The following is a 13351-nucleotide window of genomic DNA, read 5'->3' as shown; positions in this document are numbered from 1 at the left end:
ATGAAACCTATCTACAGGATGGGAAGGGTCAGAGGAAATGAAAAGATGCAGTAGAAAGGGAAAAGAAGAGTTCAGACTAATTTAATGAAACAGAAGGAAATGGAAGTTATGGAAAGATTTTGAGGGAGACAACAGGTAGTCGACTGACCCGTATTCTACTGTGGAACTGTAAGAAAAGGAACTTCTGTGTTAAGACAGCATCTTTTTCAGAAAGGGCAGAGAGAAATTGGGAGCTAATATCAAGTAATGCTTGCAAGACATCCACAGCCTTCTCAGAAGAAGGCCATGTACTAACCACTACAGAAAATCTGTCATTGTTATGGGGAAGGGAATCTGGCTGCTAGTTACTGCGAGGAGCTCATGCTTCTTCAGCACAGATACACATCAGATCTACCTCTCTTACGGTTGACCCCACAGCACAGAAAGTTGAAACCTAAATGAGGAAAAACAGAAAAGTTATCACTTACTTCTAGGGTTCTACTTGCTTACAGCAGAATAAGCATATTAAAAAAAAAAAAAAAAAAACCTTCTAAAGTTTAAAATTCTGAACAGGGCTTAACCTGACTCCCAGCACCATACTGTGAAATGTACCATGATTTTTGGCAGTTCTGAGTAAACGTCCAAAAAACAAGAGAAGTTCTGGCAGAAAATTCCAAGAGTGGTCACAAAATCTGTAATCATATCATTTCACTCTGGAGTGATTTCATATCGGCAAAAAAATTTCAGGTGCAAAACTCATTTGTATACAGGCATCTACCCTTTTGATGGTAGATTAAAATAATGTGTGTACATTTTATTTGAGGGTATTCCACTCTTGGAGGATAATTTGGTAATATCTAGCAAAATGTCTTAAAAACATGTATGTACAATTTGACCCAGAAGTGAGAATTTATCCTAAAGAAATAGTCAAATGGATAAAGATGTATACACAAAGATATTTATTGCAGAACTGTATGTGATAACTATTTTTGGACACATACTGTAATTAGAAAAAAAATCTAAATAAACAAAAGGAGATTGGTGATATGAATCATGTCATAAATAGAATATATAAACTATTATTTTTACGTATATTTAAGGATAAGATATGAAAAAGTTTTAAAAAGTTATATAGTACAATATTTTTATAAAACTTATCTATAAATTCACCTGGATTTACAATGAAAAGGTCCAAAATTAGGTTGGCTTTGTAATTTTAAACATTTATTTTCCCTTATCTATGTAAGTTTTCCGGAACCAATAATTAGATAGATAACAATTAAGGAAAAGAGATACACAGGGACACAGGGATCCTTTACTACTCCATTTTTCCTAGTAAACCACCCCTAAATAGTCCCACACATACAGACCAACATCACTCCCACCTCACACATGATCTCAAGCTCATTATAATCATATCGAGCGGCTGCAGAGATAGACTAGAAGAAAAATGTGAGAAGAAAATGTCCAGAATGCAGATAGTCCCAAGCTACAAATAAGCATGACTCCTCTACACTCTCTCTCCACCACAAATTACTTTGAGATATTTGTACAACCTGAAACAAACATTCATCAGCACATATAAGAGGCTCTCTCTGAAGAGGTTTATCTTTCATGTTCTCCAGAATATCAGTATTTTCCTATAAAACAGGGATACTTAATTTCAGCGTATCTCCTGGGTACCAGGCCCTGAAAAATATAAAAGATCTATCCACTAAATTATGAAAATAAGTTGGGGAATCTTTAATGTTACTAAAATAATTTCAAAACAGCTGAACCAGTCTAATGCCAAAGTGGAAACAACCCAATCAGTTCTTGCTAAAATACAGCACTGATTCATCACATCACATCACAGCACTCACCATTTTGGTCCTTGGCCCCACCCTAACTTATGTTTCTGATGATAAAGGTATTAGAGGGGCTGGTTTCTAGTCACTTGGCAAAACACACTGGGACTCTCCATATATTTGCTTGTTAGCACTGAACTACTGGAGACTGAGATTCACCATTAAGAAGGAGAAAATGTAGACGAAAAGAAAAACCATCAATGTAACTCTGAGAAGTATAAAAAAAGGCGAACTTCAGAGGGGGAAACGAATTGACTTTCAAAGAGGAGATAACTGAAATAAGGATATTTTCCAACCATAAAAACCTCCGACATTAGGGTTGTTCCCCCCCACCTCCCGCCCCAGAGTGTAGAACAAAATAGAGTTGGCCTTAATACCAGAGCCTCTCCCTGCACTTTCAGAGCAGAGGCATTTCCGTTGGAGATGAGATGACATCATCCATCAGATGAAGAACTAAGAGGCAGTGTGTGACTGACTTCAATGTTTGAAGTACACATATAATTTGGGGACGCTCGAGGCTGGCCGGATGTGCATTCCTCAGACGACTGGAGTTCTGCCTGGGCAAGTCATACAGAAGCAACCCCAGAGACCTAGTTTAATGACTTACCAATACCACCACAGCAAATATGTCAATGAGACCGACACAGAGTACAAAGAGATACAAGCAGACTTTTGGGAAGCAAAATGCTCACTCTTAGGGGTTCTCTTGGTTGATAAGAGTGAGAGCCAGAGGTTTTAAAAGGGGGGAAAAAGGCAAAAGCAAAAACTCACACAAAACAAAACAGAAACACGATCAGCCCAGTTATCTGCTGTACTTCTAAAGCAATCTCTCTGGTCCTTTTTACCTTGAAATACTGAAAGCCATTTTAATTACACCCCTGTAGGTGCTAGGCACAATATGTTCTCCAAATGAAAATACTGAGAAATATGTTTGAAGTATCAGCCCATCTCCTGAGAAGTATTGCTGAGCACTCAAAAAACTGTGTTTAGAAACAAAAAAGTACCACTATTACACACTCGATAATGACTAAACCAAGCCACATCCCAGAGGAAAGCTAAATTTTGTTCCCTAACAAGTGTCAAGTTTTCCTAAGGGTCTTCTAGGAAAAAGTCAGAAAGGCAAGGATGCTCCTAGAAACAAAAGCTCCAGAGTAGCTTGATCCACCAGTCCTGAGGTCACCTCAGATAACAGCCAACTAAGTAGCAAGGAAATGAGCTTACAAGATTACTAAGACTCATCTTGGTAACATATCGCCTTTATGCAACAACGCTGCCACTAGTAAGCTCTTAGAACCTCAGTTTACAAATTTGGAAAGTGAGGTTAATTAAAATAAGAATATCTCTTCATTTCCCTCTAGTGATAAACTTTTGCTTCTACTTCTACAAGACAAATTTCATGGTTCTCAGGCCTCAATTATGTATCTCTTGGCACTAAAACTTTGGTTGAAAAAAAATTGTGTCCTTCCAAAGAGACAGAAGTCTCCTGGATAAGTCACTCATGGCCAGAAAGTATTTGAGATTTCTTGGCAGATTCACCACCTCGTATTTCCAAACCTGGCTCTATCTATCCTGAAAATGCAATGACTCTTGCTGAATTCGAATGTCCGCACTTCAGCAGAGAAAGTCTATAATTTGAATGATATCATTACCCCAACGATGTACTTCAAGGCAATTACAAGGAAAATAACAAGATAATGTTACTTTTTTGTCATACCTTTCATACAGGTTTTTTTTTTAAGTTTATTTTTATTTATTTTTTTGAGAAAGAGAGCACGAGTTGGGGAGGGACAAAGAGGGAGGGAGAGAGAAGGTCCTAGGTAGGCTCCACACTGTCAGCACAGAGCCCAACACAGGGCTCGAACTCATGAACTGTGAGATCATGACCTGAGCTGATACCAAGACTCAGACGCTTAACCAACTGAGCCACCCAGGTACCCCATACGGGTTTTTGTCAAGGAGAATCTGAAGTTTACCAAGTTTGTTTATCTACATTGTGCACAGGAAAGCTACTCTGCTTTTGCTGATTATGTATCCTAAAAAGACCTCTTCCCATTTGTTCCCCACAACTTCCCCATCAACACTGCTGATCCTTTAGAATAGTGCTTATTCTGGCACTATTGATCAGTTAAGTATATAAGGCAAATAATAAGATATATGAACTCCCTGCAAAGAACCTGCCCTCCTTACTATTGCCAAAGTCTTCCTCAGACTCAACAGAAAGGAGCTTTTTCTAGAATCAGATGTTTACCAATAAATTGTCTACAGGAGCATCTGACTCCTGATCTTGGAGTTCTATGTTTGAGCCCCATATTGGGTGTAGAGATTACTTAAAAATAAATTCTTCAGGGGTACAGAGCCTGCCTGGGATTCTCTCTTTCTCTCTCTCTCTGCCCCTGTCCCCTTGCTCACTCTCTCTCTCTAAATAAATAAACTTAAAAAAAAATTATCCTTAAAAAAAATAATAAAACCTTTAAAAAGAAATACATATTGTCTATAGCCATTACAAACAAACAGACTGGAATTTCACAGGAGGAGAAAGAAAAATGGGAGACAAAGTTTTAAAAAATGGAGGGTTTGAGGGGGAAAGTTTATTTCAAATAGAAAACCGTAAAAAGAATGATGGAAGCTCACAGGAGATAGGAACAAAACCAAGCAACACATACACAGAAACTAAACAATGCTCTCCTTTGATAGGAAAGGGTGGAGGAGTGAAGTGCAATAGGGGAAATGGGCTAGGAAGGGGTTTCCTCTAGGAAATACCATCAGCCCAAACACTCTCTGAGACTGAATGGTGGGCTGGGGTTTGGAACACAAAGAAGCAGAGATTCCCTCTACCAGCCTATCCAGAAAATAGCATACTTCCTCAAGTATACTTTTATCCATGATCAAGAAACACACCCAGTAAACAGAAAGAGAGGAGAAACTAACAACTTTGCTCTTTATGACAAGAATATCCTAAAACATCCTAAAATTCTAGAAAAGAAAACATCCAGATTAAAGGATAAAAATAACCACCTTCCTTTTCTATCCCCAGTTCTGTCTTTGGCCTGGTATGATCTCTGTTATTCACTTCACAGGCTACAGTTTAAAAAAAAAAAAAAAAAAAAAAAAAAAGACTAATGAAATATGTAATAACTAGTAACTGGCACCTATTTGGGCAAATATTAATCAGAAGACGTTTATATCAACCCAGAACTGCACATAGAAACCAACAAAACATACTATTTTGATATCCAAAGCTAACTTATCAGTACATTATTACCGATTAATATCAGATTCTAGACACCTAATAAATCTATATAATCACACTTGACCAAGTTTGAGCAGCCATGGCAGAAATAAATGGTTAAACAAAAACAGTGACATTCTGGGGGTGCCTGGGTGGCTCAGTTGGTTGAGCGTCCAACTTCAGCTCAGGTCATGATCACACAGTTTGTGGGCTCAAGCCCTGCGCTGGGCTTTGTGCTGATGGCTAGCGCAGACCCTGGAGCCTGTCTTCGGATTCTGTGTCTCCCTCTCTCTGACCCTCCCCTGGTCACGCTGTCTCTCTTTCTCAGAAATAAATTAAAAACATTAAAAAATTAAGAAAAAAGCAACAATGACATTCTGATGTCAGTTTTCTGTCAGACTCTACCCAAGGGAACAAAAGTGAAAAAGAAGTGTCAAAAACCTCAATGGAGAAAACAAACAAACCTCTCTCCCTATTTACAAAATGTCAACCAAAATGGTCAACCTAGTGATATTTTGACATTTTGTTCTATCTTTGTATTTCCAAATTTCAATTTCTCACTCCAATAAAGTGGTTTCAGTCGTATTACCAGAACAGAAGAACTGAAGAGAAAAAGACCAGGTGACAAATGTTTTACACTGGACACAAAGAACACAGACGGGTGCCTGGGTGGCTCAACCAGTTGAGTGTCCAACTCCTGATTTCGGCTCAGATCATGGTCCTAAAGTCATGAGAGTGGAACCAGCTTAAGAGTCTCTCTTTCTCCTCCCCAGCTGCCCCTCCCCTTCCTGAGAGCGAGGTGCCCATCCTCCCCCCCCCAAAACAAAACAGAACACAGACCAAAAACAAAACAAAACACACCTCAACAAAATCCCTACCATTTGGAGTTATCAGATTACAGGATAATTTGCTAGTGGGACTCTTCTGGGAAGAACACAGCCACCGGAATCAAGGATTTATGAAGCTGGCCAAACAAAAATGCTTCAGTCCTGCATCCTCTGGGGTTCCGTTCAGTAGTTAAATGAAGTCAGGAAAGGAGCTATAAAGTTAATTCCAAATAATTTGTGCTCATGATAAAATCATATAGGTGAAGGGCCATAATTTCAGAAATGTTCTTGTCTGAAGCAAAAAGGAACTACAGGTTCATGATCTTCTAATGTTTCAAATGTTTTTTTCTTGGGGGAGTCAGACATGATTGTATCACAAAGCTCTTATTTCAGAGAAGCAGTGTACCCCGCAGCATTTTCACTTTCCTTCCTAACTCCTTCAAGTCTCCAAAACAGAAACTCTTTTTTTTTTTTTAAATGTATTTTCTTTTTTTTTTTTTAAATGTTTTATTTATTTCTAGGAGAGAGAGAGAGAGACAGTGTGAGCAGGGGAGGGTCAGAGAGAGAGGGAGTCACACAGACTGAAACAGGCTCCAGGCTCTGAGCTGGCAGTCAGCACAGAGCCCGACGCGGGGCTCGAACCCACGAACCGCGAGATCATGACCGAGCGAAAGTCGGGCGCTTAACCAACTAAGCCACCCGAGCACCCCACCAAAACAGAAACTCCTTACTCCCTTCATGGTAGTGTAAAAAAGGGATGCAGTGGCTGATTTCAAATCCCACCCCCCCTTCTTTTCTGTTAAAAGATTTTGTTTTTTAAGTAATCTTTACACAGCAATGTAGGGCTTGAACTTAAAACCCTGAGATCAAGAGTCACATGTTCTACCAACTGAGCCAGCCAGGCGCCCCTGAATTTCAAGCTCTTGATAAACTAGTCAAACTACAGATAGGGAAATAGGCTCTCTGCATACTGGTGTGACAGATGGTCATACTGTCAACAGCACCTACCTCATCAGGGCTAATTTTATTTTTTAAGTGGTGCCACTGTCCAAATAAGGAGGATGGAGGAGAAAGCAAAAGAAGGAATAAATTTCCTCTGCACACCAAACAGCTAAGACTGGAAGGCAAACTGCATCAACTTTTATTAACAAAGCGTAAGAACAAGCACATGATGATGGCTGCTGGAAGCTGATATTCATTTATAATTGCTTCCCCCAAATCCAAACACAGTAATTATTCCAATGCGAAAAGATGTCAAACATCACTTAGGGTGTGTGGTTTGATCTACCCTCTGTATTTCACATGTCGGCAGAATAAAAGACCAGCTCTAGCTTAAAAGTGAGATAATCTAGATAGACAGGGAATGACTATTCTAAATAATCTGTCCTTCTTAATTTGAATGCCAAAAGATTTTGAGCCTCCAAAGGTTATGAGCAGCTTATCTAAAACATCAATCTGTCCCTCAATCCTAACATTCTTATCTTGAATCTATTTTCAATATTAGTCAAAGAGAGTTCCACCAAAACTTAAGTGAACTCAGCTAAACATCTAACAACAATAAATTGGTTTTAGAATTGTTACAAAACCCACACACACAACCCCCTACTTGAATTTCTACAAGGCCGGCCTTCTTACCCTTAACAATTTAGGAAATCATAAACCATCACTCATTTTTGTCAATGTTTAATTCCCCTGGTACCATCCACACAGCAACACTCAGCTCCAATCACAAATAAAACCCATTAAAAAAAATTAAAACTTAAAAACAAAATCCTAATAGCTTTTTTGGTGCCAGAATCTAATATCCTATTCTCTTTGATCGTATCCTTACAATGAAATATTTTACTAAATTAAATTTACTAAGGCCAAACGTAAGTGAAACTAAAGATACACCAAAAGAAGTCAACACTATATATATCTGGACACAAAAATCCCATCAGGTTTTCAAGACTATTTATAAGCAGAATTTTTCTTAATTTCTTAATCCAATTGTTTATGTCGAAGAAGCAAAGATGGGGGATGTGAGAAACAAAAGTAAAAATATGAATCTGAAACTATTTTTATACCTTGACTTCTCATATGAACATCACAGAATCAAGGAGCTGTAAAGTCCACTGAAACCGAAACCCAGTATTTTATTTTCTGGTGAAAACAATAGGATAATAACATTTATACAGTCTGAATTAATAACTGTTAGCTGTAGGATCTGGCAGTAACCACAAAAATATAAAAATATCAAACAATGACATCTGAAAAAGATAGGACTATCTGAAACAGGGGCAGAGATGGAAGTGGAGGAAGATGATTCAATTAAGTGACAAAGAAAGATTCCTTCACTCCTAAATCTGTCCATGTGGCCAATACTTCCACAGGGCAGAGGCTGAATCAAACTTTGGAATATAAATACATAGCTTTTAAAGGTTAACCTGGTTCTAAGAGCGAACACCTAACTTCTTAATTAAGTTTAAGAACTACACACAACCTTCTTTTCTGCACTGGGAGAAGGTGAGAAAAGTTTTACATGAAGGGACTACCCTATGAAAACACCCGTCCTTTTATTTACTTCATCCTTCACACTTCGAATGCAACACGAGTTGCTCTGGTCCTGTAATGCTTTTACAGGAAAGGCCGAAAACACCTCTCCAGGGACTAAAAATAGACACACATAAATAAAACTGCAGCTTAGGAAGAAGGTATCTGTGACCATGTAAGTCGCGCTCATTCATCCCAGCTGGAATACAAAGGGGGGAACCCTCTATTTAGCCGATTCCAAAAGCAAGGATGCAATCCCAGGCCCAAGGAAATGTCAACATCTCAAGTACAGCATCCAACATCTGGCGGCGTCTCCTGTCCACAGTCACTGGAGCACCAGCCTCTTCTGATGGAAGCTCTAGAACAGTTTCTCACTCGATTCCCACCCCCCCTCCCCCACGCTTACACACAGTTTCCCTCCTACACACAATCTGTTGCTTTTCTTGGGGGCTCCTCCGCCCTGCCTCAATCTCCAATAGTTTCTGCCTACTTGGAGCTAGATTGCCTGGCTCGGCGCTCCCAGCGCCGATTTCCTGATACTGCCTAAGCATTCTTCCAGCGCGTTTCCGATTATGCAAGATTTCCCCACAGCACGTACAATCACCTCCCCCAAGCGCTCCATCCTGCCCAGGCCTAATTCCCATCACAACCCTCCCTCAGCCTCCTTCCATCCTCTCCATCTGTCTTTTAACTCCAATTTTCCACCTTCCTTCAAAACGTCCTCTTCTTTCCCAAAGTGGGCAGTCCAGAAATGGGGATCATCGAAGGAGGGTGTTTGCTGTAATAGGGGGGTACAAGCGAGTGCGCGGGGGTCGGCGCCGAGAAGGGATGACGCAGGAGGGGGGGGAGGTCTCCAATGACTCCCACCCCCAACAAAATCCACAGTTCCCTAATTCCTCAGCAATCCAAGGAAAGCGTCACATAACCCTTAAACATGTTTTAATCCCATGGCACCTCTTCCACATTTTTATTCAATTAACCCATAACCAACTTGGATTCCACCTGCCTCTCACACCAAGTAACTCCCCCAATTAGACCTCTGTTTACTTCGGTTTTCTTTACTCCTTTCGGTTTCCCTTCTGTTTCCCTCCTACCCCCACTTTCAATCTCCATCCCTTCCTGACCCCACTGCTTCAAGTTCTCAAGTCGGTCTCCGCGAAGACAGCTAGTGTTTTCGAGAGCCTCCCTTTCCTCCATCCAATCCATCCTCTCCTCAGACTCCCCATGCCCGCTCAGAAAGCCCTGAGCGCCCAGCGCCCGTCCTCCCCACCGGCAGCTCCTCGGACATCCCCAGTTACAGGTGCCCTCCCAGGTCTCGCCCTCGTTCTCACCGCACCGCCTTCATCGGCCCTCTGCCCACGCCCCGCCCTGATTACCTGAGGACGAGGCGCAGGAAGGGACGCTGGCATCCACCGATGAAAACCCGACCGTCGACGGCCCCGAGGAGGCCGACGCCATCTTGGCAGCCCCCTCCCCCTCAGAGGCCTCGCTCTTTCAATCGGGCGCTTCCTCTTCTCCGAGTCGAATTTTCTCCACGTCTCCTCACAGAACCCGCGTTCTGCGGGCCGCCTCCCTGCCCCCTCCGGGGCCTCTCTCAGACACGTCGGGCTGGGTCCTGAAACCGCTCAGGGCCGCACCATTTGGCCGGCATAGGGGAAAACCCGTCTCGCATCCTCTCCGCAACTTCAACAGTTCGCCGCGGGGGCTCCTTTCTCCTTTCACCCAGGAGTGGGCTCCAGTCCGCCGCCGCGACCCCGCGTCCGAACCTAACCACACCTAAAGAAATAAGGAGGCGTGAAAAGTCCCGGCGGAACAAATGCCCCCGCCCCTCCTCCCTAGCCACAGCCTGTTTATCGCCCAGCCTCACTGCTCCTCTCTGGGTGGCCAGGGAAATCCGGGAACTGCGCACGCGCGTAACCTTTCCAGCTTTCCAGCCCACTCAATTGGGGGGAAGAGAGGGGCCCTGAGAGCCAATCGGAAGGCTGCTATTGGTCACATGACGCGGGCTCACGCCCTAACGAATCCACAGGTCGAACACAAGCTGTTTCCGGACTGGGGACTAGCCCTACGGTGGCTCGGTGGGTCCACTTGAGTTCGGCTCTGTTAAAGGACCCGGTTGAGTTGCCAGAGCTCAGGATAAGAGTAGGCCCCTTTAGCCTTCGATTTTAGAGCCCAGGGAAGAACTCCTGACCGAGGCGCTATTGTCAAGTCAGCGACGTTAAGCCCTTGAATATCACAAAACATCACATGCAACTCTTCTTCCGGCTTTAGTGCTTCGTTTACTGTTTAGCTTAACGTGCGTGCATGTCTTGCCTTCCTGGGAATGACATTCAAAACATCTACACTTTGCTTCAAGCTCAATGCTGGGCACAATTACGAAATTCAGTAAATATTTGATAAATGAATGTTTGAGGACCTCACAGAGAGAGCCACGGAAGAAGACCCTATCACAATCTTTCTGCGATCCAAGCAAACCCTTAGCTTATGTTAATCAGTGCACCAAAGTGCAGAGAAATTCCCCATTCTAGTCCAGTGTTCAGAGTAACTCTGCTCAGTTTTAATAAAGTACCTTGGAGATTGTGAAACTAGGTGGGAAGCTGAAGACCTAGCTGTCTCTCCCTGATTGGACGTAAGTTGCTGAAAAGCAAACTGTTTCACTCTTGTATCCCCAACGCCTCCCCTCTTGTGATTCTGCACATGGTAGCGGCTCAGTAATTATTTGTGGAATTAATAAATGAAGAGAAATGGGGGTGGTGGTCTTGGTTCTGCAGCCCCCAACATGGCCTGGTTATCCTCTATCTGGGTGTCTTCCGGATTCTAGAAAGGGAACCTAGCTACAGACAGACCAGAGTCCACCACTGCCTATTTACCTCTGCCTTCTACCCCTCACTCAAGATAGAAATAATTGTTTCCCTGCTGCCACCTGCTGGATTATTCATGTTCCATTGGATACTGAAGGTAGGGAAACGTTACATGATTGGGTTGCCATTTCATTCGATAGCAATGGAATTGAATGACACTGAAGTATTTTACAGCTGCCTATACATATACCCTTCCACTCAATGAACAGTACCGGAAAACTGTTCCAGGTGGGAGCAGGGGGTCTAGCCCAGGATTTGGCTCATAGGTCTTCAATAAATACATATTTATTGAATAAATTATCCTTGTTTCCATAAAAGGCATGGAGTTGCTACCATTTCCTGAGTTATTTTAGAAATCAGCGGTGTAGAAATAAGATGTTTCTGATTTAAAAATTGGAAATAGACCCATAAAGCCCTGTCTCACACAGGCAGTAGTCAAATAGGGGGATCTTTTCCTGGGATGTGATCTATGAATTTGATTTCAGCCTTCCCGAGAAGAAGAGATCCCTGTTTTGTAGCTTCTTAGGGGTCTTTTTTCTCTTTATGTACCATAAAATGGCTACTATCACTCCTACTACCTGGTATTATGTTAGTCTGATGACTTGTTTGTCTCCCTCACAAGACTGAGTATTTCATGGCAAAGATGATATCTTATCCATTTTTATATCTCAAGCATTTTCTGTCTCAAGCATCTTTGTGCCTGGCACAAAGTAGGTGCATAATACATATATTATTGTTTTATTGTCTCCTGAATATACGAATGAATGAAGGCAAAATTCAAAAGTGGGGCCAGGGGCATCTCTCATCTTTTCCCCCTATACATTGCCTCTGCCTCCACTCCCACTCAATCCCTGGGGTGTCCTCTGTGTCACAGAGCCACTCTTACCCAGTAACATTCCTGGCATAGCAAACCTGGGGTGACGTGGCAGGGTGTGGAAGCAGAGGCGTAGCAGGCCATGTTGGCTTGGTGCCCCCAAGGAAATTGAAAAGGGAGTTCACCAATATAGATTTTGGAAAAGCAGAGCAATCTGGTGATCTCAAAATAGGGCCACACAGGGGCACCTGGGTGGCTCAGTCGGTTGAGTGTCCGGCTTCGGCTTGGGTCATGATCTCACGGTTGGTGGGTTTGAGCCCCATGTCAGGCTCTGTGCTGACAACTCAGAGCCTGGAGCCTGCTTTGGATTCTGTGTCTCCTCCTCTCTCTGCCCCTCCTCCACTCATACTCTGTCTCTCTCAAAAATATTAAAAATTAAAAAAAAATAGGGCCACACATACAAACTTGACAGAAATAATGTGTGTGTGCACACATGCACACATACACACACAGAGCTTTATTAACGTGATCTTCATATCTTAGAACAGTCCCAAAGGTCGGAATGGAGGGGACTGGGGCAAGCAAGATCAGCATAGACACAAAATAAGAGGATGAGTGCCTCATTCATTCAATTAGTCACTCATTAATCCATTTATTGAATTCACGTTATTCAGTCCCCACGATGTCTAGGCACTGAGAGTTCCTGGTATACACAGATGAAGATAAAATCCTTGCCCTCAAAAAGATCACAGACTAATGACAGAGGCAGACCCATAAATCATCCAAGTAAAATGTAGTAGCTGCCATCATAGAGTATGTACAAGTGCTATGGGTTGACAGTCATATTTTCAGAATAAAAGATAGGAAAGAACTGATACAGGGTCTTGACAATACTACAGACTATTGGAGATTGGGACTATTCTAGAGAAACGAGGCAGCATGATCCCTGTGGTTATGGAAACTGTGCCAGGAAGAGAGCCTGGCAAGTGAGAAGACTTCAGTGTCTTATAAAACCAGAATTTTGCCAGGTAGACAAATAAGGAAAAGGATCCTAAGGAGAAGGAAAAGCAGGCAGGCACGATGGAGAATTATTAATCTTTCTAACAACTTTAAAAATGAAATATTATTCATCCCACCTTATTTTTTTAAGCAGGTTACACGCCCAACGTGGGATCTGAACTCATGACCCGGATACCAAGCGTCATGTGCTCTACCCACTGAGCCAGCCAGCGCCCCTAGTTCCACTTTACAGTTGAGAACAC

At 42.3% G+C, this 13351-nt stretch overlaps 1 protein-coding gene across 2 annotated transcripts in view; it reads right to left on the bottom strand.

Annotated features, from left to right (window-relative positions):
- Positions 1-10289, bottom strand: part of PIP5K1A (phosphatidylinositol-4-phosphate 5-kinase type 1 alpha) — a 40463-nt gene extending 30174 nt beyond the window's left edge. For both annotated transcript variants that reach the window (XR_005530862.1, XM_039246366.1), the window contains exon 1: positions 9791-10289. Coding sequence is in view for 1 of the 2 variants with exons in the window: in XM_039246366.1 (XP_039102297.1) it covers positions 9791-9872 (82 nt within the window). In the remaining variant the exon portion in view is untranslated. The remainder of the gene's footprint in view (positions 1-9790) is intronic.
- Between the last annotated feature and the right edge of the window lie 3062 nt (positions 10290-13351).

This window comes from Hyaena hyaena, unplaced genomic scaffold (assembly GCF_003009895.1).
Source record: "Hyaena hyaena isolate Hyena2069 unplaced genomic scaffold, ASM300989v1 scaffold_284, whole genome shotgun sequence".
Lineage (NCBI taxonomy): Eukaryota > Metazoa > Chordata > Mammalia > Carnivora > Hyaenidae > Hyaena > Hyaena hyaena.
The sequence above is the reverse complement of the archived record's forward strand: the minus strand, read 5'-3'. Positions and strand labels throughout refer to the sequence as shown.